Source organism: Lagopus leucura, unplaced genomic scaffold (assembly GCF_019238085.1).
Source record: "Lagopus leucura isolate 7727_CA_CO unplaced genomic scaffold, USGS_WTPT01 Super-Scaffold_73, whole genome shotgun sequence".
Classification (NCBI taxonomy): domain Eukaryota; kingdom Metazoa; phylum Chordata; class Aves; order Galliformes; family Phasianidae; genus Lagopus; species Lagopus leucura.
In genome coordinates, this window is record NW_024962252.1 from 17,478,124 (window position 1) to 17,504,753 (window position 26,630).

Genomic DNA, 26,630 nt, shown 5'->3' on the forward strand with positions numbered 1-26,630 from the left:
AACAACTCTGCCATAAGTTTTGTTTAATCCAGTTTCTTTGTGTTGTTTCCCTAAAAGGTGGACAGCAGAATCCAAGCTAGCAGCTTTTCCATAACAAAGACCACTTGCTCTCTTCTGAAATGCTAATTCTCTTGTGTTGTATTCATCTGAATATTTCCTCTTCCAAGTATAGATTTTCTCTGAACTCCTCTTATCTTGTTCATTTAACCATGCCTCTGTTTCAGCAGACTCGGTGAGCCTTTGCTTATCACCAGGAAAACTGTCCCGACAGCGAGAATCACTGTTGGCTTCACTCAGTAAAACTTCTGCTTTAACAAGATCAGCCGAAAGGTCTGTACTCCTGGGCAGAGTATTACCATCCACTGTTACACTCTGTGGGGAGGAACAAGCCAATTCCATACCCTTCGAGAGAACTTCGATGTTTTCTGAAATTCCCACTTCATATTGGCTTTTTTCTTCATTTTCTTTAGCTGGTAAGGAATCTGGTCTCTCGTCAGCTGATTTCTTTCTTGATTTTCTTCTGAAATATTTTCTTCCAGGGGAATGTTTAGCTGGACTTAAGGGAGCTTTGGCAGGATCTAAACACTGTTCTTCCTTTTCAGCCCTTACGCATCCACAGACATTCCCCATTTGGCTTTCAGGAACTCACAGTCACACAGCCTCATTCATTTCAGTATATTTACATACACTTAAATCCTCCTCAGAAAGTTAAGAACTGCAGTTTGCACCGTAATTCCTTCCAGACTTCCCTTCCATCCTCCTCAGTACGTAGCCATTTTGCTTATGAGAAATGCACACGCAATAAATGTTGTGGCAGGGTGCCCAGGCAGGGCCTGTGTCTGATTAGACACTGTGGCTTATTTCTGGCCACCAATCCTCTTAAATAAACATCACCGCAGCAGCATTAGGCTGGAAGGCTGATGGCCTTTCACAGAGATGACATAGCACTTATGGGCAATAGAAAAATCTTGCATACATTAAACTTCCTGTTTCCTTCGGTAACTCAAGCAAGATAAAGTAGAAAAATATGCAGTAACCTTTGAAACTATTAGCTCCAGTCCAAATCCGAAAGCAAGCACTACAGCAAATAGCTGGAGTGATTTAGTTAGCAAATTACTTGTTCACTGCCTATGCTTTTAACATGTATCCAATGATCCATAGAAAGGAAGATTAAAATGAATGATTAGAGATTGCTTTGGCAGTGTGTTGTATGCAGAATTTTCATAGCAGCTTATGTGATTTTTACTGGTTTGTCAGCTATAAATAACCTGCTGCTTCACGACTATCATACAACTTTAGAACAGTGGTGCTGTGTGCTCAGGGCTGGAACACTGCAGCGGATTTAAAACTTCTGGCAGAGAAAGGTGAGGCTAAAAGAGTCTGTCTAGAATACTGTCTGCAAAAAAAGAAGCTTTTATACCTCAAATATGTTCAAATTAAACTCTTCTGATGTTTTTAAAATCAAGCCTTTTTCTTCTCTCATATTGCTTTTCTGTAAACATGCCTGTGTCACTCTAAAAACAATAGCCAAGAAACAAGCAGCACATCTATGAAAGCTAGATAGAAACAAACTATTGACAAACTAAAATGAAAGCACATGTACCCACCAACATAGTTTGGAAAAATAGCTTCTGCTTCATTATTTTTTTTTGTTACCAATACACAAAATCTACTAATAGCAACAGCAGGGCTAGATGTGTATGGTTTCTCACAAAGAGCTGCCAAGTAACTTGCTAAGCATCATCAGGCATTGCCACTGTGCTTTCCCAGTATATTTTAGTAGGATCTGCAGGGAAAAGTTTTCCCAGGGAAAAGTTTCACCAAAACATGCTTTTTTATTGATGGGATCCAGAATGAAGTACTGTCTGCATACAGTTTATTTCCTAGAAGAGAGACGTTCATTTCTAATTATTGTTAAAGCACTGGGGTGAAATTTGCTCAGAGCATTTTATACTGTAATACTAATGGACTAGAAAGCTGTTACAGAATAAGGCTTACAGGATAATCTGCTAGAGTGGAAGCCACATATTGACAAAGTAGATGTTATGACTGCATTCTCTTTCATGACCTTGATTTGTATTTGCACTTGTGATTTACTTAACATAAAGGTGTGGCTGTGACATTTGCTCCCTTTACTCACAGTAAAAGCTGTACTCTGGTCAGCTTGGAAAACTGCCTTCCTGCCACGGCCCGCATTTCAAACAGATTTCAGACCCCATGGCACTGAGTTTAGCCCTGATTTAGTCCTCCTTAACTAATAGAAAAGTACGTCAGAAAAATCAAAATATAATTCATGTGAAGGGAGTCATGTTTGTGCAAATAAATGGCCTTGATGCTTGAAAGTATATATACCTCTCTTTCTCCACTATCATCAGAAGATTCAAGACTTTGCTTTGAAAAAGACCGAGACTGATTTCATTTCACACAGATAATGTTTCTTGTATAATAATGATAAATTTATCATAAAAACAGAAAATCAGACATCTCTGAAGTGTGAATGGCAGCAAAAACACAAAAAAACAGTTTGGAAACACTGGTTAAAGGCTCACTGCTTCCAACAATCTTGGCTTACTGCTACATATTCCAGGTCATTTGAGATGAAAGCAGCTGGTATATCTGCAGCAGAATTAGCTAGGAATAAATGCATTCCATTCCAGATACATCTGTACAGATTGTAATTCTATTTGCACATCTCCCAGGAAAAGGCAAGAAACATGTATTTTTAATATGATTTAACAATACTTACCAGTTGTTCCTGAGTAAGAAGGCTACCAGCTCTCTTAACAATTCTATTATTCCTTGCATTTTGTGAACTAAAAAGTAACTTTATGATCTCTCATTTACACCCCTGAACCAAAGAAAAAATCAAGCAGAAAAAGAACTGACAAACCACATTTACATCAGGCATCATTTTTTGATTATGGTTTTAATTTATGAAAAATCATATTCAGTGTTCAGAGAATATGACAAGCAGAAGTGCAAATAACTGAAGACAAAATGACTACTTGTAGTTACAGACATTCTATGAAGTCATAACTTTGGTCTCAGCAATAAAGAGACAGAGAAAACAGGGTTGTTAAACTGGAGACTTGGAAAAGAGAAACTGAAATTTCTTCTTAAACCTGTCTGCTAGAGCAAATAAACACAAAGTTCAGGTGTAGTAGGATGCTGATTGCCCCAGGGGCATTGTAGCACACATCTGATTAGACCCCAATGGATGTTCAACCTTGGCTGAAGTCAAAAATTCAGATGAGCAAAGGTGTAAAAATACTGTCATGGTTTGCTGGCTTTTTGTTTTGCTTTGTTTTACTGTCTTGCTTTTATTAAAGAAATACCCAAAGATCTCCACACACACTCACCAATGCCAGAAGTCTTAAAGGGAGATTACTAAGACTTTTTCTGGCACATAAACCCTTAAGAAGTATAACATGAATAAAGGATTAGACCAACACCTGTCTGCAATTTGATCTGTCTTAGAGGCTGCTTAATCACAGACAAGAGGTAAACATTAAGACATGGCAAACAAACATCAAGACATGAAACAGCTCATGAAGATTTTTATGTTATGCTTGCATTTAAACCACAGATTTCTGTAACTAATCAAATGTGCGAAAAGTTCTTAACATTGAACAAATCTATCACATTTAAGTGGGAAAGCTGTTGAAAATTTGCATTTCATAGTATGCAAAAAGCTCAGGCCAGCATCCTCGGTAGACTATTACTTTACACTCTACCATTCATTAATATAGATAGCAGATGTTGTACAGGAAAATTTATTCCACTCTGCCAAACACAGCCTCATGTCTTTCATTCTGGAGTAACATAGTGAAAAGTCTACTAGGAATGCACTTCTGCTAGTTTCAGATCTAAGGTTTGTTTTTCCCCTAAATACAACACAGTAAAAGCAGTGGAGCATTTACCATAAACGGTGTGTGTCGAAACAGCATACCAGATAACCAGAAAGCATAGCATTGCACAGCCCAAAGGTCACATGAAGAATGACAGAGAGACAAACACAAATCACAAATCAAAAAGAAAGTGAAAATTTAAACAGCAAAAGATAGAGAACAAGCCAAGAAGTAAAGGCTGCCCAGCATAAGCAGAAGGTTACGTTCAGATCTGTTTGAGCTGTACAACCCAACACTGCTAAAAATGTGAAAGAGCTGTTCAGCTTCCAGGTACAACTGCGATACCAGAAGTCATACCCTGAACAGCAGATCTGTCAGGAGAGAGGTTTTATATCCAGTGAGATGACTCTTTAACAAAGTGAAAGAGGAATCTGTTCCTTGTTGGTGGTTTTATGGGATTAAACAGAATTGACTGGATGAGCTAACTACTAACTCTTATCCTGCTACAGATAGCCTGCAATCCTTAGGTATAAAGTCTACATATGATTCTGCAATGAGTTTTAATCATCTTTGTTGATTCAGATGAATCCCAGAAATTCCCAGAACTCTATGCTCATTTTCTTGCTGAGATTTAGTAATTCTCCTAAAGTGACAAAGAGGTCTGGAAGAGAAAACTGAGAGATCTGCTCATGAATAAAACATAGGAAAAATGTAGTATAGCAAATATTGAGTGATAAGTCTGCCACTGGGAATCACAGTTCCTGAGTGGAATCCAGTTTATCCTTCAACCACTGACAGTCAGAGATTAAACACTTGGCTATATGGCTTCACCTTTAAACCTTTGAGAAGATCAGACCTGAAATTGGTCTGGCTAGTTTCAAGTGGAGGCAGATTAAACTTCAGTCTTTGGGATCCAAGACCCACATGTAGGACAAGGTCCAGAGGTCAGCTTCAGCTGCTTCTGGTAGACAAGAAATACGTGGCAGCAAGGGAAGGCCAGACTCAGATCTCAATTTCAATTCCTGTGATGGCAATGTGAAAAATAGGCAGCATCTCTCATGCGGTAACTGTTATCGCACAGTTAATACCAGAGTAACTGAAACAGGAAGATGCAGAAATCCTAGAATATCCCATCATTCCTCTGCTTTGGAATGGGCTACAACCTCTCACCTGTCTCTTCCTCTGGTCACTTTCCAGACCCCACTTGAAGGCCAAAGCCTTCACAATCAACACAAGAGTGTTTTGAAATAATATTAACTGCACAGCAGCCTCTGAACACCTGAGCATGGTAAGGGGTATCAGGAACTTTAGAAAAGGCTGGATAGCTGTCACCTATCTCACCCAAGTTACTTACAAATAAATCCAGTTTTCTTGCCTTTTTCCCCCAACATACTTAAACATTTCACTGCTGATCTGCTAGCTGAAATGAACAGTCTGAGGACTGCCTTGTGGCAGACAGATAAAGAATGAATTTTGCTTCAGGGTCACATGGAACCAACAATGAAATAAATATTTGCTGGCTGACGTGAGAAATGTTAAGAGGTAATACGTGCCCTAGAGAGGCCTGAGAGAAAGAGCACAACTCCTCCAAGTGGGAGCTGGACGGCATGATAATGTCTGGACAAAAACACCACCAAGTGCAGCCTTAAAAAGTAGCCTTCTGACCCCATAATATAGAGTTGGGTAAAGTGGAAGAAAAAGCATTTCACAGGAATTACTGAACTGCAAAATGATAATGAAACAGTAATAAAAATAAGTAAATAAATTTACTGAGTCATGACTTGTAAGTTCCAAGTTTTTTAAAGGCCTTGAATTTTGGACGCTCAAAAGTTAAAGTTTCAGTATTTTCTTAGTGTTGTTTTTAAACTATGACAGGTTACTCTAAAAAAAAAAAAATTGTGAAATTAAAGATGTTTTCAGCGGTTTGAAAAGAAAAATCTTTCTTTCAGTGATCACTGATTTTCACAGAAATTATCCTACTAAAAATATTGTAACTTTCTGAGGCACAAAATCCGGACCTTTATGTATAGCTGCCCATCTCCAGTATCACCAGTGAAAAGGCATTGGGCGTTTAAGAAGACATCCATTCAAATATTAATTTGAATATACATACACATAGGATAGAATTATAAACAATACTGTAATCAGAGAATTGTGGAATAGTTTGGGTTGGAAGGGACACCTCCCTCTAGACCACGTTGCTCAGAGCTCCATCCAGCCTGGCCTTGAATGCCTCCAGGGAGGGGCATCCACAGCCTCACTGGGCAATCCATTCCAGTGTCTCTCTCACACTTTACCACTCTCACAGTAAGTAATTTCTTTCTAACATCTAGTCTAAATCTACCGTCTTCCAGTTTAAAGCCATTTCCCTTGTCCTGTCGCTACCTGCCCTTTTAAAAAGCCCCTCCCTACCTTTCCTGTAGGCCCCCTTTGGGAACTGGACAAGCCACTGTAAGGTTTCCCTGGAGTACCCTCTTTTCCAGGCTTAACAGCCCCACCTCTCTCAGCCTGTCCTCACAGGAGAGGCATTCTATCCCTTGGATCACTTCTGTGGCTCTCCTCTTGGTGTGCTCCACATCCCTCCTGTACCGAGGACTCCACATCTGGACACAGTACTCCAGGTGAGCTCCCACCAGCACACAGTAGAGGGACAGGATCACTTCCCTTGACCTGCTGACCTTGCTTATTTTGATGCAGTCCATAATATGGTTGGCTTTACAGGCTGCTGCAAGGGTAGCCCAGATGATATGATGCATCATTTCAGATCACAGTAAGAGTCTGCGACAGGCAACTGAATTGTTCTGCAAGTGCAGAACCTAGGATAAGCCATCTGAATTGATCCACCATGCTCCACTCACTGTAGTAAAAAACCTCCAGGTCTCAAATCTGCTTCTAAACATGTTTATTGCCATTTTAGATGCAGTTTCTCTTGTCCAATCTCAGACTATTCCCAAATGACAGTGGGTTTTTTATAAAACCTATGTCATCTTTTTAATATTTACGTGGGCATCTCATAAATCTAGAACATGAACATTATGTTTAGTCAGATGGAGTGAGCCTTTAGAAGCTGGCTAGTTGAATGACTCCAGGCTACATCAACTGTATAGACTAAACCAGATTATCAGATTATAGCAATAATTCAGACACAGTTCATATGGACATGCAGCTGGATTTGGGTGTCTTAACTTCAAGTTGAATCTCACCACAACTGTCCCAACTTAGATACAGAATGACTCCATGCATAAGCACTTACTGTCATGACACTTCATCTCTATTAGCCTCTTCAAGTCAAATTTTTTCCTCATTCAAAATCTAATGTGAAGACTAGAAAATACATGAGGTCAAACTAAACACATTCTTCGGAATTTCCTTATGTATTCTGAACCTCCATCTATCATATGAGGCATCAATGACAACAAAGTACCAGATTCTTCAAAAGAAGTGCTGTGCAGGCAAATGCCAAGGTTGAACAGATTAGCACAGAGCATTTATAATGGTATGAATCTCTTCTGCATACAGGGTGTATTCTGTAGCCATTCATAGTGAAAAGCTAGAAAATAATTCACAAAAAAATCCTTCTATTCAGTTACTTCATATGTATTAGAGTGATTTAATATTCAGTCTAAGTACTTCTACTCATTCTTAAAAATGTTTAAGCAGATTTTTTTAACAAATTATTTTGAAAAAAAATGAAAGCTGACAGATTTATGAGACTGAATTGCACTGGTAGAGATTTACATGGCAGTTACTGGAGTTCAGGATGAAGTGAAGTAAGTGTTTCAGCTACAATTTAAATGTTCCTATGTACTTCATTCACATGGAGCTGGCTACCTTACAGTGGAAAATCCTTGTAACACCAGCTTACCTAAATGAGTCATTTTATGTTTCTCTCTCTCTCTCTTTTTTTTTTTTTTTTTACAGGTTGAAATTATATTAATGTTAGCTTTCCTCACATTTTATAACCACTCAAAATTGTACCAGATGTCCTGTGCTCTGGATAGGAAAAAAAGCTAAAAAAATCATCTTGCAAAAATCTATTCATGAGGTTCAGAAATATAAAATACATACTGATTACAAGTTTAATCACTGCTATCTGGAGTTTTATTTCTTAAAACACAACAATATTCATTGTCTGTTCTGTGGGTCATGCTCAAATAGCTTAAGCCCAGCCTCCTTCCTCCATATAACCGCGTGGAAGCAAAGATTGGGATGAAAGCTGAGGGAGCTTCAGAGCCTCACCAATGGCAAGAAGTCTGTGGGTTCTCCTTGACCAGGAGCACTGGCTGTGGCTGGGCTGACCGCTCTGGTTAGACCATAGCGACATGGGCTCTATTTGGGTCTTCTGTTCCTCCTTACAATTCACAAGAATGCAAACAATGCCCTAGGAGCTTTTTTAAAAAAATGAAAAAGTTGTGTTTTTTTTTCCCAATTATAAATCCACTGGAGGATATTCTTAAGTGAACTGTGCTTTTTTGTGTAATCTTCTAATTTTCCAGTCATTTCAAATGCCCCCACAACACCAACTCTATGGCTAACAATGCTGCAGTCAGTAAATGGGAATTATCTGTCATCTGAATTACATCATCTGCAGCCACAGTCATTGTGAAGGCCTCATTTTGAGGAGCAGTTTAACACCACACACTGTAAGGCTGCATTATACTGTACACAATCAGTGTACAGTGTACCACAATCAGAGTGCCACCTAGTGTGACCCCACATCACCATCATGTTTATTGTACTAAAAACAAATGCTGAAGTGTTACCAACTGCTCAAAACTGCTTAAAGTAGTGCTTGCTACAATACTCTTATCAGCAGAGAAATTCAGTTTTAGAACAAAGCAAGAGTTAACTCTTCAAAATTTATTTTAATATTCAACAAAAGAAGTCTTTAGAATAAATCAAGGCCTATTTATCCAAGTGCTTAAGGAACACAACCATTGCCTTTAATAACATTCAAAAACCAAGCAATTTGCAAAAATTTAAAGATGAGATTAGACAAAAACGACACCTTTAGCTTTAGTTTACATAATCAGAAAGGAGTTGTTAAAACCTTCAAACACACATTAGAGACATAATGCAGACTTGCACAGGATGTCTTGAGATCCAAAGTTGACCCATTCATCACAAATGTATGTAGGAATCTGAACGAAAAGAAATTGCTAAGTAAAACCAGACTTACCTGAAAGTGCAAAATTATGGTCCATATCAACCCCAAAGTCAACTTGGGATTCCCATCTGTTATGTCATCATTCCTAATGTTAACCAGTTTCACCTGCCATGTGGGAAGAAAACACACACAGAATTGAAATAAATATGCCAAAAAATACACAGTGCACTACATAAATGAAGCATTACTCACTTCCTGATCCTAACACATTATTTTCCCAAAAGCTGGAAGGAACAAAATTCTAGCTGCCTGTGGTCTGCCAGGAATCGCCCTCTCCCACCCACACCGACTTGAGGAGATCCCTCAGCTGTCACTGCAATGACAAATCTGCTCCCTGTGCCAAATACCCTTCATCTCAGTCTATGTCAATGGAGGAAAGTATGACAGATAGGGAGAGGATAACAAGAACATGCTGATCTATAACTACAGTGTATCAGACTCAGGGCAATGCTGAAATTCAGGAAGCCACCACTGGCTTTCTCCACGCTCTCCTGTATCAAAGATAAAGGGACAGGAGAATTGGCCTGTTTAAAAACAACGAGCTGGCTTGATAAGACCAAAAATTTGCTATCAAATTCAAACAAATGACATCATAATGACCAAGATTATTATCACTTCTGCTGTTTTATTCATTCAGAATGTGGTGAACATGAAGAAGTACAGTTGAAACAAAGTCTGATATTTTTTCCACTCCAATAAATTCACCTTTAGAGTACACATAGAAATTCTACTTTGTTATAATTTATGCTTCCATTTTTTCTGTCTTATCTGTCCAAGTAGCCTAGTAATTAATAGTTTTCAGATAAAATATATTTTATGCTTATTCTAGTAAAGTTACATGCACATGCTTTTGTACATATACCCTGTTATCAACACAAAACAAGATAAGGCATTCCATTCTTGCTCTGCAGATATAATCTTACCTATTAGGAAAAAACACACAAATAAACAAAACAACGCAAAAAGCTCCACTATTCTCTCTGGAAGAAAAAAAGATGATCTGATTCTACATGCCCTGTTACTGTAAGTAAGGTCTGTCATGCAGAAATAAGACATGGTGCAGCACAAATCCAGAGGCATTCCTGCCTAAAAATGCCACTGTAATTGTCAGTTCAAGTAGCCACTCATTTTTACTTAGCAGCAAGAACTCTAAATGTCTAGGAGAAAGTTAAAAGTGGATATAAACTCATTCCACAACAGTGGAAAACCACCCAGAAGTGCAGTTTTTAAGTGTTTGATTTAAAGGTGAAATAAAACCTGAACCTTCCACAGCCCAGATGACTGCTGACACTCTAGGGCACAAATTTGGGCTTTGCCTGGAGCAAGGTTTGAAATTTTTCTAAGACAAATATAATGAGAACAAGTCATCCCCATACAATTATAATTTCCTTAAATCTCCATTTTTCACTAAAAATAATTTTGTGGAAAAAAAAACGGCATAACAGCTGGTGTTTGGACAGCTTGGGAGATTTTTAAATCTGCTATAAGTAGTTCCCCATAATTTTCTCCTCTTTAACATTCTATGCCACATGAATCGTGTTGTTGTTATTGCTCAGAAAAGGTTGGTGTAAGGTTACATCTGCCAAAACCTTCTTCATCATGACAAGCACGAGCTGAAGCTGTACACCAGCAGATGTTATACAAAATGCACAAAAGACAAAGCAGGACTTTTTTTTTTTTATAAATTATTTATTAGCTCCTGGTTATGCAATTTTTGTTAACATTTTTTATTAAACATTTCACCATACCTGGCGCTTTTTCAAATAGTCAAGTGCAATTTGGACGTTCTGGAGTCTGTGAAAACGCATCCGACCTTTTTCTCGGGGCTAAAATTGGAAAACAACGATTGTGAGATTTCCCTGCCAGACAAAAGAACAGTCTGATTTTTAAAATACCATGTAAAATATTCTAAGCTCCACACTTTTAACAAAGCCAATACTCAGTGCCTCTGGTGGAAAAGTGTGCTTTAACAATTTTTATATTTTTTGAAGTGCAACTACATTTTTTTAATACAATGGGTGGAAAGAGAAATCAGTGTCCCAAACTGCAACTTTGATCCATGCTGGCAGATGGCTGTTTCACTGCAAAGTACTTAGTCTGAGAGGGCTAAAAAAGGCCCCACATGATCCTGGCTATAGAAACCACATTGCAATATATTATTACAAAAGATTTACAGTCTATTAAGCAAAGAAAAATAGAAGTAATGTCATGGGCCTTTATGTAGTTCTGGTAAACTCTCTGACAGAAAGCTTACCTCTGTATGCAATGTTATGACTTCAACGTTGCTTATTTATTTATGATTTGACTGCATTATCATTATAACAGTAATACATCTTTATTTTAAAACACCTAATAGAGATAATATTTTCCTCCAAAAATATACAATACAAAATACACAGCCCTAGAGTGCAAATTTAACTCTCGACTTGAGCTAAACATTATAAAGCATGGAAAAAAAGGCTAGTGACTTTTCTCAAATCAAAATCATCCAAGCAAGAATCTGTGAAATGAGCAGTGTGTTAATGGAAGCACGGCAGAACTGCATGCAGTTAGTGTAAAATCACCAAGAAGAAGAATCACACAGGAAAAGAATACTTAGCTGTCAGAGATCAAGAATGGGTTAAATTTTTATCATTATCACAATGTCCAAATCCTTTATGTTCTTCTTCCTTATTTCAGATTTTTCACAAACTTTCACGCAATAAACTGAAGCATACTATAATTGCTAGGGCTCAGCCATGAACATGAATTATTTCCTCAGACACCATGAAATACAAACATATGCCCAAGCCTTTCTCGGTCCACATTTTTTTTCCCCTGTGGAGTATCAGATGCTTTCCAAAGCAAAATATGGGAAAATGAGTTGAATAAGAAGCATAAATTGAAACACAAAGAACTTTAATTTCCACTATAGAACCTTCGATTTAGCTCCTTCTTTTTCACGCTGAGAGCTCAGGATCAATCCCTGCAGCCCTCGCTACTGAAAAACTTCAATGGATGGAACGAAGGATTGCAGATCTGGAACTTCGTTTTCCAAAACAAAGAGAGTAAAATAAATCCAAACTATCACAAAATAAAGGTAGAGGATCTCAGAGGGGAAATATTATGTTTTCAATGTACAGCTGAAATGCAGCATTTTGAGTAATGTTATGCCTCCAGGAAAAAGCAGACATATTCCACTGAAATCACAACTATAGCACAACACACATGGAGCCAAGAACATAATTGGGCCCTATGACAACAAGCTGCTTTAGCAAACACTAATAATGCAGGTTCTACAAAAGCATGGAGCAGCTTCTTTGGCTAGCAAGCACTCAGCATTTTACGTTTTATTGGTAGATATTTCCCTTCTGGATGGTTAAAGTACAGCAAAAGGATAATTCAGCATCAGTTGCCAGAAAGATAAACAATCCACACGTTTGGTAGCCAAAGCACCACACAGAGTTGCCATGTAACCTCCACTTTGACCATCTGCTTTGAAAATATAACCATTACATTTGATACGTTCTGAGAAGTAGATCTGCACTTCTAAATTACCTCATGTCAAAATATTGTTCAATGTCAATGCCAAATACACCATGGGTGAGGTAAACCAGTGCTTCTAATTAAGTCAAATTAATTTTTTGCAAATTATTTCACCAAGGAAAGCCTTCAAGTCTTTGAATTACTTCCATATCGGAAATACTGATTGTAAGTAAAAAATATTGGTTTAACAGAATTATTAATTACCTAATTAAAAAAAAAAAACCAAATACAAATAGAAGTTTGTCTTGTAACATATTGATAACATCCACTACACATTTGCACACTAGCTTTATACAGTTTATCAAAAGTAAAATTTTAGAGATATCTCAAACTTTTACATCTTAGCTGCTCATAAAAAAGGCCAAATAATTTCTCTTTACCATTCCTACTTTACTTTATGAGCATAACCTGATTTACCATACGAGTTCTTTGTACTTTCTGTGGAATTACTGCAGGACACCAAACTAAGAATTGACTGACTGTAGGAGACACCACACTTCAAACACTACGTTAGTACAGTTATGGGGGTCGGCACCTACCCCCTTATCCTCATCCTCCACATCCTCATGCTGTTCATACGCGCATGCTTCTGTTGAACTCACCAACCGTAAGGTCTTCAAAAAATCTCGCTCTCTTGGCTAATGAATGTAACAGACAGGAGACAGGACAGCAAAGACACAAGACAGAGCACAAATGAAAAGAAGAGCATGAAAAGAAGAACATAATGAAGAGAACAAATACCAAGCAAAGAAAGTAATGCTCACAAAGAAAGGAAATGACATCTGAAGAGTGTGTTAGACAATTTCAGGAACATTTTACCCTTGCTATTTGTAAGTTGCTCCCTTTAATGGGAAGGGATATTAAGCATCCGATACATGTTAAAAGAAAAATAATAAACAAAAGATAAGAACAGAAAAATTAGTGCAATACCCTACTAGGAAAGGTAGTCTCACTGATTGCAAGAAATGAAGAAAACAGAGAGCACTCCCCCACAGAATTCATGGTGGAATATCTTACCAATAGAAAAATAACTTGTGTCTTTGGTATCAAGTCACGCATTATTGAAAATACCAGACATCTCCAGCAGTCAACATCCAAAGAGTTCACAGTGTAAATGCATTTATAACAAACTGAAACACCTGCATTCTGATTTAAAAGCTTACCAGGGTGTCTCCAGAAAGGACTTCTAAAAGTGAGATTAAGTTATGTCCATCTCTTAGGTCTTCATAGAGGTCATTCACGTGTTTTCGAACCTGCACAAATAAATGCAAAAGCAAAATTTGAGATTTCATTTTATACCATACAATTCAGTCATATTAACACAGCTATCCTGTAAGAGTCATGCTCACATGTACCTGAATATGAAAGGAAAACAATATCAAGTTACATGCAATGAACGCATAAAACAAACTAAAACGAGTATCTGACAACTTAAACAATACCAGACAGCCACGTATTTTGAAATAAATCATGATCACTTACAGATGGTGCTAGCTAGACTCAGTAAACTCAGTGAGAAAAATACTCAGAGCAAAATCTTGCCTTGACATGTGTATTACCTTCAGCACGCAAGTTCACTGCTGTCAAACCAAAAGTCAACAAACATTTCCAGCCTTAAGCATATTACTAATCAAGCCATATACGCTAGCAACGTCCACTAATTAACAATGTTTCCAGGTACCTAGGTACCAGCAGCTCACACATCCACCTCATAGATAGTTTCAAAGAAATAGGATGTTTGGTTGATCTGGGGAAGTCAGGAGCCCTTTCCATCAGTTCCAGAGGTCGATTGATAGTACTGATGGCACGGCAGCTGGATCCTCAGCTGCAGTGCTCACTGCAAACAGGCAGCCCTTGCCAACCAACCTCATTTGACAAAAACTAGTTGAGAAGGATTGGTTTGCCTCCCAGGATCTCCTGGCAGATCCTGGGAAGCTAACCATGGGAAACAGGACAGAAGTAATGAAAAAACAAACAACTGAAAGTCTTAGTTTTTTGATGGGCATAACAAAGCCAAAGACATCTGCTCATAGGCCAACTTCTTGTTTCTTAGTGTTAGCTTAGCTAGCTCAAAGGTAACCTTCCCTGGAACTTTTAACAATTTCAGTTAACTGCTAATTGAAAGCAAAACAAAGGATCCAATTTCTCACAAGCAGAGATATTTGACGCTGTCATCCAGAGCAGAGGTTGAGGACTTTTCGGCTGCAATTTCATGTTGATTCCCTGAGACACCCATTAAGGCACCAGATTAGAAACTTCTTAAGTTTCCAGATGATAAAACATGACATCAGAATTTTTTTCTAAAGTTATCACCTCTGTAAGAAACAAGCTGTACTTCCAATACAAGAGACAATCCCCCTGGCTGTCAACATTTCTCTGTGTACGATTAGGGAAGCAGGAATCGATCCAGGTCTTTGGCCTTTCACAATAGCTCTGTTTACCTGAGTTGCAGGCAGATTTCTAGATCCATCCTGTTGGATAAATCACTGCCTTAATACTGGTGATTAGATCAATAAATGTTTTTAATTCAGATTTTCCAGCTTCTAAGCATGAAATGATCCTGAAACCCGTTTTTCCAAAGACCATCGTCTTAACTGGGAATAACATGAGAGCATATTTACGCTTGTGTTGAAGACTAGCCAGAACAAGTCATGTAGAAGACTGTTCCATAAGGAATTAAAATTGATAATATTTTCCAAAACATTTGTACAGACTTTGCGTAAGCAACCACGTTACATACATAACGTCACTCTAGTAGACATAGATGGTTTTACACACTCACTAACATATAAAAAATAATTTAATTTTAATCCCAACTGTGATTAAAAACCCAATGTGCAATTAATTTAAAAAACTGCCAAGGGAAAAATTCTTTGGGAAGATTGAGGTGTTGTTAAGCTAACAAAGAAACAGATGTTCTCCTAGTATATGTGTGGTGGAAAGAAATGGAAGCCCCAAAGATATCATTAAAACCCCTGATACCAGATAGGATTACATTAAATGCTGAAACAATGAAAAGCTCAGCTTTACTTTTTAACCCACTGTGCCTCTTTTTTCTTTTTTTTTTCTTTTTTTTCCTCAAAGACCTATTCCAAACTGAGTGCTAAACACTTTCCCACAAAAACAGGCAAGTTTTCAACAATAAAACCTTTCGAGAGAGCCCCCCTCCTCTCTGCTCCTCCAGCCAGGATATGTCACTCTCCAAATCCCTTTGAAGAGAATCCCAAATCAGGGCAGAGCCAGAGTGAAGGCCGCCAGCTAGAGGTAAGGACATTGAGTTAAGGATAGAGGAAAGCAGTGTACTTATAAAGGACACCTCACCAGCACTGCTGAAGAACTACGTACACAGTAGACAAGATTGCACTCAATTTTCAACACAGAATGCATGACAGCGGCAAGGAACAGAATTGTGAGATTAAAAAGTCCTACAGATTCTAGTCTGTACACTTTTATTTTCTCTTTAGATGAAGGCTAAGTTTGTGCCTTTAAGATTATTTATCCTCTGGTCTGTCTCTCACTAAGTATATTTGTTTACCTTCTGTTTGTCTCTCATACTCTCAGGTTTCCAAAGTAATTGAGAAAATATCACCTTCCTCAACTTATCTTTTCTAGAAATCACAGCTGTTCAGAGATGAATCTGTAATATTTTTGAGGAAAACAGCATGAAGCTCACACAACAAGCAATACACCTTAGACTTCTTTCTTAGTTCTGCCGTGGACTGACAATTATTGAGAGGATTAATTATTTAAGGATATACTACTGTGGCAAGCTAGCACAGGACAAGACAGTAAGAAATTTGCTCCAATATTGTGAGCAGCAGATGTGCACCTAAAAAAGATGTATTTGGGCAACAATAGCAAGCACAATCATCTAAAGCAGCAGGCCACATCTAAAAGGAGCATTTTGTGCTTCTCAAGAGATCCAAACCATCACCTGAAGAAATGCTTATTAAAAAGCTCTCAGTCTGGCAGATTTGCCTCTCAACACACATAATGAATTTTTAGAAGTTTAAATGCAGAAAAGCACAAGTATTACTGTTTCTCAGAACTACTGTTTTCCTGACACATTCAGACTCCTTCAGAAAGTGCCATATCAGCGGTATTCAGGTGACAGTTCCTGGATGCATCTGTGGGATCTGCTGAGCCCCTGCAATTCGTTAAGACTTCTTGTGGCTCTTCAATAAAGCAGCAGAATTGTCAGCCATACTCTGTGCAAGGTACATGCAAAGTAGGTTATGTGCTGCCTCAGGCAGCTTTGCACAACATATCCACGTGAGTGTGATAACTTGGGCATAAGAAGAGATTCCTTAAGGAGGATGGATGGAAGGTATTTAGTGTCTATGGGGCATCTGACAAACAAGCAAAATGGCTTCGTCAGTCAAAGGAAACAGGGAGGATTTAAGGGACTGTTTCAGAGATGATTCATTTTCTGATGTTCATCTTCTGGCATGTGTACTACAACGTTTGTGGCAAGTAAAGCTCCATCCTTGATATAAGCCTGAGATATTTTTGTATCATACATTCCTACTGAGCTTAAATTCTGAATTGAGGAATGCACGCTGACACTAATGAAAACAACTTTTAAAATTGTAGCAATCAAAGAGCTGCAATCCTGCCTTTATATCCCAAGATGTTGATCCTTATATCCCAAGATCCCACTCTATAAATGAAGACCATGAAGATGATTGCTGCCTCCAAAAGCTGCAAAATTAATACTTCAACGTAACTCATATAGCTCTGTCACACTATTCTACACATCTGGCTGACCTTGCAATCAAATTGCTACCAGTTACAACCTCATTACAATTCCCCTTCTGGAGTTAAAAGCCCTACTGGACTAGAGGGCTTCTTCCGTAGGCTGGTGTCACAAAAAACCTGACACCACTGCCTTCAGTCTTGCTGGTTCTCATTTACAGCAACAGGAAACAAAACCGTCATTCAACTACATGGGCACACACCTAAAACCAGTTAATGCACTGAGGATTATCTCACTTGGCCTCCAAATTCTCCTCCAGATGATGAAGGTTTACTGAAGCCCTTCCTGTCAGTCTCACATGGAACTGTCCTGAATGCCCTAACACATTTCAGCAGCCCTAGATATCTTCACTTTGGGAAGTGAATGTGCACAGTGACCTCTGGTTTTGTCGTGGGTCATGGCTGTCTTCCATATGAATGACACACGCTACAAGCTGTGACTGTATGTTTCACAGCAGTGAAGTCAGCTAACACCTCTCTCTGATTACTTCAATGAAGCCCCAGTCAGGAAGTGAGCTTGGCCACGACTCCTTAAAAAAAAAAAAAAAAAAAAAGTATAGTGACATTGACTTTTTTTTCTTGATATTTTTATTGTGCTGATATTAGACAAAATCTGTACCTTCACAATATGAAACTATAGGTTGCTTATTCTTATGGCTAAAATGGGAATGGCTTCTTCCACAAGCAAAAACTGCTTGGTCTTGAAAGGCAAGGAGAGAACACATGCTGCTAAAATTCTGTGAAAACAGAAGAACCTCTCTCCTTTTCTGCTTCAGAAGAAAATCTGAGAGAGAACACTGTTGTGGCCCTTTCTACATATACAGTGGATGCACACCTGGCACACGTGCAAAGAAACCTCACAGACATGGTGTTATGCCACAGCATGCTCCCGTCTAGCACCTAAAATGCAAGGGGTCACTTTCTCAGTTGAAATAGTGCAGAAAGGAAAGGAAATAGCATGTTCAGAGAGGCAAAAGAGGCCAGGGTGAGCATTCAAATCAGATAAGGCAGGAACAACCAGCAGCTACTCCCAAACACCAGGGGCAGCCAGGAACTCCCTCAAGGAAATGGCGCAACTGCAGTGAGCCTGGAAAGCTGCAGGCCTCGGAGCCAGGACAGGCTGGTGTGCTCACACTTGCAAACTGACCCATTTTCACAGGCTGAAGAAAGCAGACTACTGTTATCATGTATGTTCTTAAAATAATGGGATTTCTCTTTGTCATAGTTAGGCTGAAGTGATCATAAAGAGAACATGCCAAACTAGACCTTCTCTTACCGTTTTTGGAACAAGTAAAACTAGAAGAAAATCTGATTCACATTTATTTCAAAAAAAAAAAACCCTGAAGTTCAGCTGTCAAGCCTATGAGCAGCAATATCCACAGGCATCACCAAGAATTAGAATATTACAGCTCCAACAGAGGCTTTTCAGAGTACGTAGCCTGGGAAAGCCTTTTCAAGTAGCAAATTGTTCGCTTTGAGAAGTGAAGTTAATTAAATGCACAGTTCAGATCCAAAGCATTACCAGCTCCTCCAAAGGAAAACAGGAGCAGACTCAGAAGTTAGAACTGTAGTGGGTGTGTTAGGAAAAAAAGAGGTCAGGCCTTAATTACTGCTGAGGTCACTGATAAGCCCAAATGACAACTGGCACCAGGCCACAGCTGGTTAAACAATAAACTCAAGTTTTAAGAATCTGACTCGATGCCCACAGAAAGACCATTTCAGACTCCCATTCTCTTCAGTACGTTTTGGATCATGTGATGGGCTTCAGCTTTTCAGCTACAGTAAAACACTTTTTCTGAGGTAACACACATAGACAGACAAAAACTGCTGTAATTTCACCATTCCACAGAAAATGCCATCAGCATTCAGACTACTGAAAAACTGCCCAGCCCATGCCTGAGATACTGAAATCCTGGTGAGCTTCCCTAATTAGTTAGCTTCTTAAAAATGTCTTTATGCTTGTTTCCAGAAGCCAAATTGTATGAGAAGCACTGGATGTGAGGAATAAGGAAAGAGCTCTCCATAAGTTCTAAAAATATGCATCTTTCAGCCCTCCCACCTTTGAATATGAAGGAAGCACACAGGCGGTTCTACCTGCAGAATGACAAAGAAACCCAAGACATCAACAAAGAACAAAAATCTCTCATACAGAAAATTTTCTTAGTTTTTGCAGAAAAAATAAAGGCTTGGCATGCCAGTACACACAGCATGATATCAGTCTTGCTAAAATTCTCTGAACAGGCTGTAACAGCATCCTTGCTTAAATGCAGTATGTAAGGTCAGAATATCAGATTTGTCAAAAATCCCCCACATGCCAAGCAAGGCAGCTTCCTCAAATGTCTTCAGTATTTTTGCTCTACAGACTTCTTAGATTGTCAAAGATAACAAACATGAATGTTGCTCAATACAACACAAGGCCCCCAGCACCCTGGATAATTTAGACCAGCTCAGCACTGCCAGGAGTTACAGTCCAGGGCCAACCCAAGGGCATGCCTAAAGATCAGGCAAACTGATATGTGATACCTGAAGACTGATATTCTCAGCCTCTCAAGATTCTTTAATCTCCTTATTTTTAACTGAAACTTTATCTGAATGAAATTTTTGAGAAACTCCTATATATAATACATACTACATAGCCTTGCTGTGGTCATTGTTTTGTACTGAGCCCTATAATAAGCTGCATTCACCCTGCTGAAACTAAGCAAATACAAATTAGGCATAATTTGCTCACTGGGTAGCACTGCAAATGTGACCTTCTGGCACTTGGCTGCAGATGGTGCTGTTCCTCCATCTCTGCCAGAACGCACTGAAGTGCTGGATGTGCACGGCCAGGCAGATTCCAGCTGCAGGCAGCCAGGGTCAGTGAGATGGCACAAAGGGAAAACATGTGCTCCATCTCCCCTGTGTGCCTGCAAAGTCTGATCAATCCAATTCTAGGTTCAGTGGTCAGAAATTCACTCTCACTTGTTTCTTTTGCTCACTGGTTTGATGGTCTATGGCACTGAAAACATCTCTTGTAGTTACACTGAAAATAAATTCCTCTTTATTTCATACTCATCAGTAATTTTCTAGCTGTTTGATTTTCGCTTTGGATATTTATTTTGCTGAATATTAGGCTCAGTGAATGGTATTCCATAAAACACTTCGCAATTTCAAGTACTTTTCCTAAGTTACCTTTCAACAAGTCCATACAAAACAAGTTCAGCACCCCAGATCTTTCTCTATAGCAGATGTTTTCTAACAGAAAATTCATCCTTGGCTGCATCCTTGGACTGATCCTTCACTTATTCATCTGGCCAATGCTCTGCACGCTAGCATTAATACTTCGTGATCTAAACTCAGTGTTGCATCCCTCTGAAACCCTGTCCTTGTCTCTGAACTTGAATCAAGTCATTACTTTTTGTTTACATTATCTGTCACATCCCTTCCAGAAAACTATATCACCTGACTAACCCATTGCTTTTGCCTATCCTGTTTTGTGTCTTGCTCATTGTTTCGTATGTCCCTGGATAGCTCTTAATAAAGAAACATCACCAAAAAATAAAAAAAAATTTAAAAATTTAAAAATCACTTGTATGGCTTTAAGGTAAATATACTGTTGCTAATATTTAAAAAGAAACAACACAAAAGAAAAACCAACCAAGAATTCAGAGCATGGCTAAATCTTGTCTTTACATTTCTCATGTTCCTATATTTGGTTTCATGACACGCATTCCAGTATTCCTCTAATCCCCAAATCAACAAGCATGCAAACAGGTGCATAATCTTATGGATCTAGCAAATACTAGGACACAGGCATGCACATCCACAAGTCCTTTGCTAGTTTCAGTAGTTGTGTGATATCTCAAGCATAATTACTATATAGAACATGTTTAATTCAAAGCCCTAAGCATCAAGAATCCTTCTTTCTGCCAACTGAGGAGAAATAAATCTTGTCTTCATTCCAGCCTACACATCTCAGATCTTTCTAAAGTAACAGACTACATCAAATAATATGGGTTTGCCAGTATCAGAGAAAAGGTATCAGAGTAAGAAAATCTGCATAGATCCAATTCCCCTTATCATCCTTTATCATTCCACTATCTCTGTTCTTAACACTTTCACAGTCTTGGTCAGCTGCTAGTAACTGTGTATTGGGATCAACAAATATATCTGATTGGAGCCCATCTAGTATAGAAACACAAGGTCAGTAAAAATAGGTATCTACTGCTAACACAAAACAGGTATCTACTCTGTTACTGCCACAATTTGAAGTCTAAAAATGTCAGCTACAGAGCTTTAGAACCTTCTTAGCACATATTACCAGCTTTAGTACCTATTTCACCTAAGCAACTTTTGTTCTACAAGCAGTTTGCAGAGAGCACAGAGGACAGATGCCACACATGACAGGTCAGGTGAAGTACCACAAATGCTCCCAGCTCACAGACAACTCTTGTGCCAGTTATGACTAATTCACTGGATGTTCATCCCTCCTCCCTTTTGCACCTCAGTAGCCTTTTATGATTTTTCATAGGATGAATCACAGAATAGCTAAAGGTTGAAAGGGACGACCATAAAGACCATCCAGTTCCAACCCCCCTGTTGTGCACAGGGCTGCCCCCTCCCAGCTCAGGCTGCCCACGGCTCATCCAACCTGGTCTTGAATGTCTCCAGGGATGAAGCATCCAAAGGGCTTCTCTGGGCAGCCTGTGCATGTGCCAGATGCTCATCTAATCTCAAAAATTCCAATGAAGGAAATTCTACAACATGATGTGTACACCTTAGTGTTTTACTGTGTTTACTGTCTTTTATGAGGGTATTTTGCCTTGCTAGTCTTAAAACTAAATAGGCTGATTCTTTTGTTGCTCCCTCCTTAAAGTCTAACCTTGGAAAAAACTTGTTCAAACCCTCCTCTGTTTAACCACCTTTTTACATACTGAGAACATGTTACCACATCTCTGTTCAGTCTCCTCTGTTTCAGACTAAAAAATTAGATTAATCATAACCTGTCCATGATTTTCCAAGAAAAATTCTTACTTCTTATTGCTTTATTACAGATGTCTGCACATCTTTTGTCATCGTAAAGATCTACACCTAGAGCAGCCAGACAAGGTTTCACAACCACATGCCCACAACCACAAGAGAGCCACCTGTGCCTATGAGACTGCAGAACTGTGAACCGTCTCCTTGTCTCCTAAGTAAGGAGAGGCCCTCCCCTGGCCCACAGAGAGGATGAGGAGTAAATGTGCAGCTCATGGAGCTTCCTAGTATTATCAGCCAAGTATTATCAGCCCCACTGGGAAGCCAGAGGAAGGTATAGCCACAGCACTACAAAACCTGGAATATTACTACAGGGACAAAGTGACAGAGCTGGAGCCCTCACTTGAGGATGAAGAACAGAGAGGGTACTCAGTGCTTGCTCACTGGTGTGGCCTCCTAGAGCCAGGTGATGCTGTGGCAGCATCAAATGGCAGCAGGGGCAGCAGCCACACTGATGGCCCTGGCTCTCCCTCATGCCATTTTTAGCTGCAGTTGCAGTTGTCACCGACAATGATATCCAAGTAAACTGTATCCATGAACCTTTCATTCAACTTTTGATAATAATCTGCTAATGAGATTACATGTGCAAGCACATAAAAACTTCAGATACACCAGGTACACAGTGTTCCCTTTGTCTGCTTGCTTTCAAGGATCAGTTGTCCAGCCACAGGTCAGATAACTGATAGTTCAGTAATTTGTTCCACTGTCTTCCTAGGGAGTGAATTACTCTGTAAGGTTTGTAGTTCCCCATTCTTCTCTTCTGCCTGGGAGAGAAGCATTGTGCTTGCTATAGTTTGGACTCCTAGGAGCCCCCAGTGCTTTGTGAATTCTTAAATAAAATGACAAAATGTTATAACTGACAACCTAACTGTTGAGTGAATAAAGCTGCACAACAAGAAAGCACATCACTCATCTAAATATCCTTTTAACTTACCTGAATTTTACTCTCATATTGTTAAAACATGTTTCATCAAGTCAATATTCCGTACTTTAAAGAAGTCAGAGTGCTTCAGCCTTCTCCACACTATTCAGTAACATATCTCATTTTCTTCCCAGATAATGCATCAGTATTTCTTTCTTCTTCATATTCCGATATAATTATAGAACCTCGCTCGCTCCTGTAGACTTTTATGTCACTCTTTCACTGTAAGTCAATTTAGACCTTTGCTTGTCCAACTTCATTCTATCATGCTCTAATAGTTCTTTCATACAAATCTTTAGTCCTGTTACCCTTATTTCCACTTTTTCTATGGCTCCTTTTTATTTAACCCATCTATTTGTGCTGGCTGTCTGCAGCCTGCCTTTGTGTCTTCAACACAAGAGTGTTCAGTGACTGCCAGACCTCTTGCATTCCTCTCAATTCTAGTTTACCTCCCCAGGAGACCCTACCTACTGGTTTCCCGAGTTTGCTGTGTTCTGCCGCTAAGAAGTTCATTGTTGGCTTTTTCCCCTCTCACTTCTCCTTTTTCTTTGAAAGGTGAACCTGAGATTTTCCAATTGCTTGCTGCTAAATTCTCCTCTCCTTTTAGATTCTGAAGCAGTCCCTCTCCATCTTCAAGATCCAACCAACCAGTAGTTTTGCTAGCAACTTTCTTAACTTGATAAAACAAGTATTACTTCCAGCACAGTGACAGGCTGAAGGTCTTTATGCATGACAGTCATCTCCCAACAGATATGTTCACACTAGGAGTAGCCACACAAACTCCTGCAACAGGCCTGCAAAGGACATACAGTAAACCTTGATCTGGTCTGCATCTGCTGAAGTATCAGCTGAGCTGTGTCAGAGAAACAGTTATTTCTTGCAAAGGACACAAAAGAAATGCAGAGTCCGACAACTGCTTTTTCTGTCAGCTATGAGGATAACCGATTATCACAAAGTACTGTGCGCTTCCAACACTAGTTAGTGACCAAAAAACTCTTCCTGTCCTTCTAGTTCCATTTCAACACCTTGGATGGACAGCAGCCCACGATCACTACCATTTTATCTTTGGTCAGAGACACTCCACTGTGTTCTTTTACACAGCGCAACCTGTACTTTCCATCCCTCATCCTTCCAGTTTGCTCTCTCCTTTCTAGCTTGTACTCCATGCAAAAAAAAAAAATCCCTGATCAGGGATGAATTGTTTAAAGTAGCAAAACATAATGGCAACATCAGGTATTAAACCCAACCAACAACTCCAGCTTTCACAGCTTAAAACTATAGGAACACATCAGTTCAGACCTATGGTGATGTGCTCCATAAATGCCTAAAGCAAGTAAGGATACAAGGCTGGCAGACTCAACACTACTCTGATTAAATTTCAGATACTGCAGTTCAGTAGATAAATGAGGCCTTTAAAAATTACATTACTACCTTCACATTTCCCTGTTCAAAACACCATAAATACCCGTAACAGACAGCACATGCTACAGGAAAAGCATCTTTACTAAGATGTGCTCTTATGCCCCTATGCAGTCACACACCTCACTCTCCCAAGCATACAAAATATTGCTTTAGAACAAAATACTTTTCAATGTTTATGACTGAATATTTGCAGTTGCTTACTGTCTGAAGTCCATGTATTGGGACAAGCACTACTCCTACTGGAGCCAATGGCACAGTTACACTTGGTCCCATGGGTGCAAGATCAAGCCAAAGTATTTCTAAACTGATATACAAATGATTATTAAATGTAGAAACATCAAAGTATACAGATGAAATATAATTCCATGCATAATTTAACAATTAATTTAAATCCAACACTTAATTGCAAATGGTAGAATTTTATCTCTTATGATCTCTAAGGAATAAAATCTGTGCCAGCTGAGACCTAATTGGAAACAACAAAGCCACAAAAAGAGAACGAATTAATCTATTAATGTATTAGTCTACTATTGGAAATATACTGTTTTTTGTGGTGCTATTTCACTATAGAGTAATCCCACAGTAGACTTAATTCTCCTTACATTCATAACCTACATAAAACAAACAAAACAAAACAAAAAAACCCATAAAATATTATAAAAACATACACTCATTTGGTTCAGAAGTTCTGCATGCCATAAAAATATCAATGCACTTAAGCTATATTTCATGCATATTTAATGTACTATTTTCAATTATTCTCTTTCCTGCTCCCAATTAGATATGAAGTCTGCATGCATTAAAGAGGATCAAATAAACTCGAATCTGTGGCACAGTTTTTATTGACTTGGATTTATTTAATTATTTGCATGCAGACAGATTTTGTGACGTGGTTTATCATCAGCCTCTAAAACTTTAATTTTCTCCTCTTAATCAGCTTTCCCTTCTGACATTGTCACTACTTTTCCTCACCATCTCCTGATTACCGTTCTCCCTCGTCTAAACTTCTAATAAACACCAAAGCTCCGAAGTTGTTTGGTTATCTGCTTTGCAAACTGCTTTTACATTCTAAGCAGATCAGAGATGCTGTGTCATTTACTTCTGAGTGGAAGATTTCTGAAAAATTTGTATACAAAATGTGGTAGGAATTATTACGATTGTACATATTTTCCAGGGTTAGTAATAAAATCCAATACTCCTTTACAACATGAACTGCTGGCTTTTTTTTTTTTTTTTTTTTTCCCCCAAAAAGAAATTTTTATAATATTTTTGTGAAGGAATGAATTGAAAAGAAAAAAATACTTCTTACTTGGCAAGATGTTTTAGGTGCCTTGAACTGTAACAGCCATAATTTTCAGGAGGAAAAAGTGAAATACATATCTGTCTACTCAGACATCAACAGGTTCTGCTGAACAGTTAGAAATGAAATGGGAGAAAACCCAGCCATACCCAATGACTAAAGCAGTGAGTGCAGCAAGCTGCACAACTATGCTTGGAGTAGGGTTCTCCAGGGTTTGTTCTAGCACAGTTTAAGCAGCTGTCAGAATTAACTGGAAGGAAGACACAGAATATTCATTTGCATGTGCTTGCACAGCAAGCAATCTGCTTACTATTTTTATTAACACAGAAAAAGAAAACCACAGAATTACTTTTTCAAAGTGTGTTTCAAAACTGAAAGGTGTTGAGGAGGCTTTCTTTTATATACAGTACCCTGATTAGAATAACACCAGGTGTTTCATCCCTTAAAATAAATATAAACGTAGAGCTAAAATGTTTTCTTTTCTAGAAGAGGAGACAGGGAATGTTAAACAACTGATCAACTGCATGGCTAAAAAGAAGATATTATAGAGTAGTTCTAACAATAATAACTAGTGTCAGTGAAGTGCCAGCTGTCAGCAAGGGAATGACTGCACTATGTCAGAACAGCTCCTCTGCCATTAGACGTATACCTGGACATTTCATGAAGCTATCC

The 26,630-nt window shown here is 38.7% G+C and overlaps 1 protein-coding gene across 9 annotated transcripts in view; it reads right to left on the reverse strand.

Moving 5' to 3' along the window:
* DST (dystonin) overlaps positions 1 to 26,630 on the reverse strand; it is a 293,875-nt gene that overhangs the window by 167,738 nt on the left and 99,507 nt on the right. For 7 of the 9 annotated variants that reach the window (XM_042893142.1, XM_042893179.1, XM_042893135.1 and 4 more), the window contains 3 exons: positions 13,704 to 13,793; positions 10,764 to 10,841; positions 9,028 to 9,120 (listed from right to left, as the gene is read on the reverse strand). In XM_042893142.1, coding sequence (XP_042749076.1) covers positions 9,028 to 9,120; positions 10,764 to 10,841; positions 13,704 to 13,793 — 261 coding nt within the window. Of the gene's footprint in view, positions 1 to 9,027; positions 9,121 to 10,763; positions 10,842 to 13,079; positions 13,179 to 13,703; positions 13,794 to 26,630 lie in introns of all 9 variants that reach the window. The other 2 variants (XM_042893128.1, XM_042893120.1) reach the window with 1 other exon arrangement.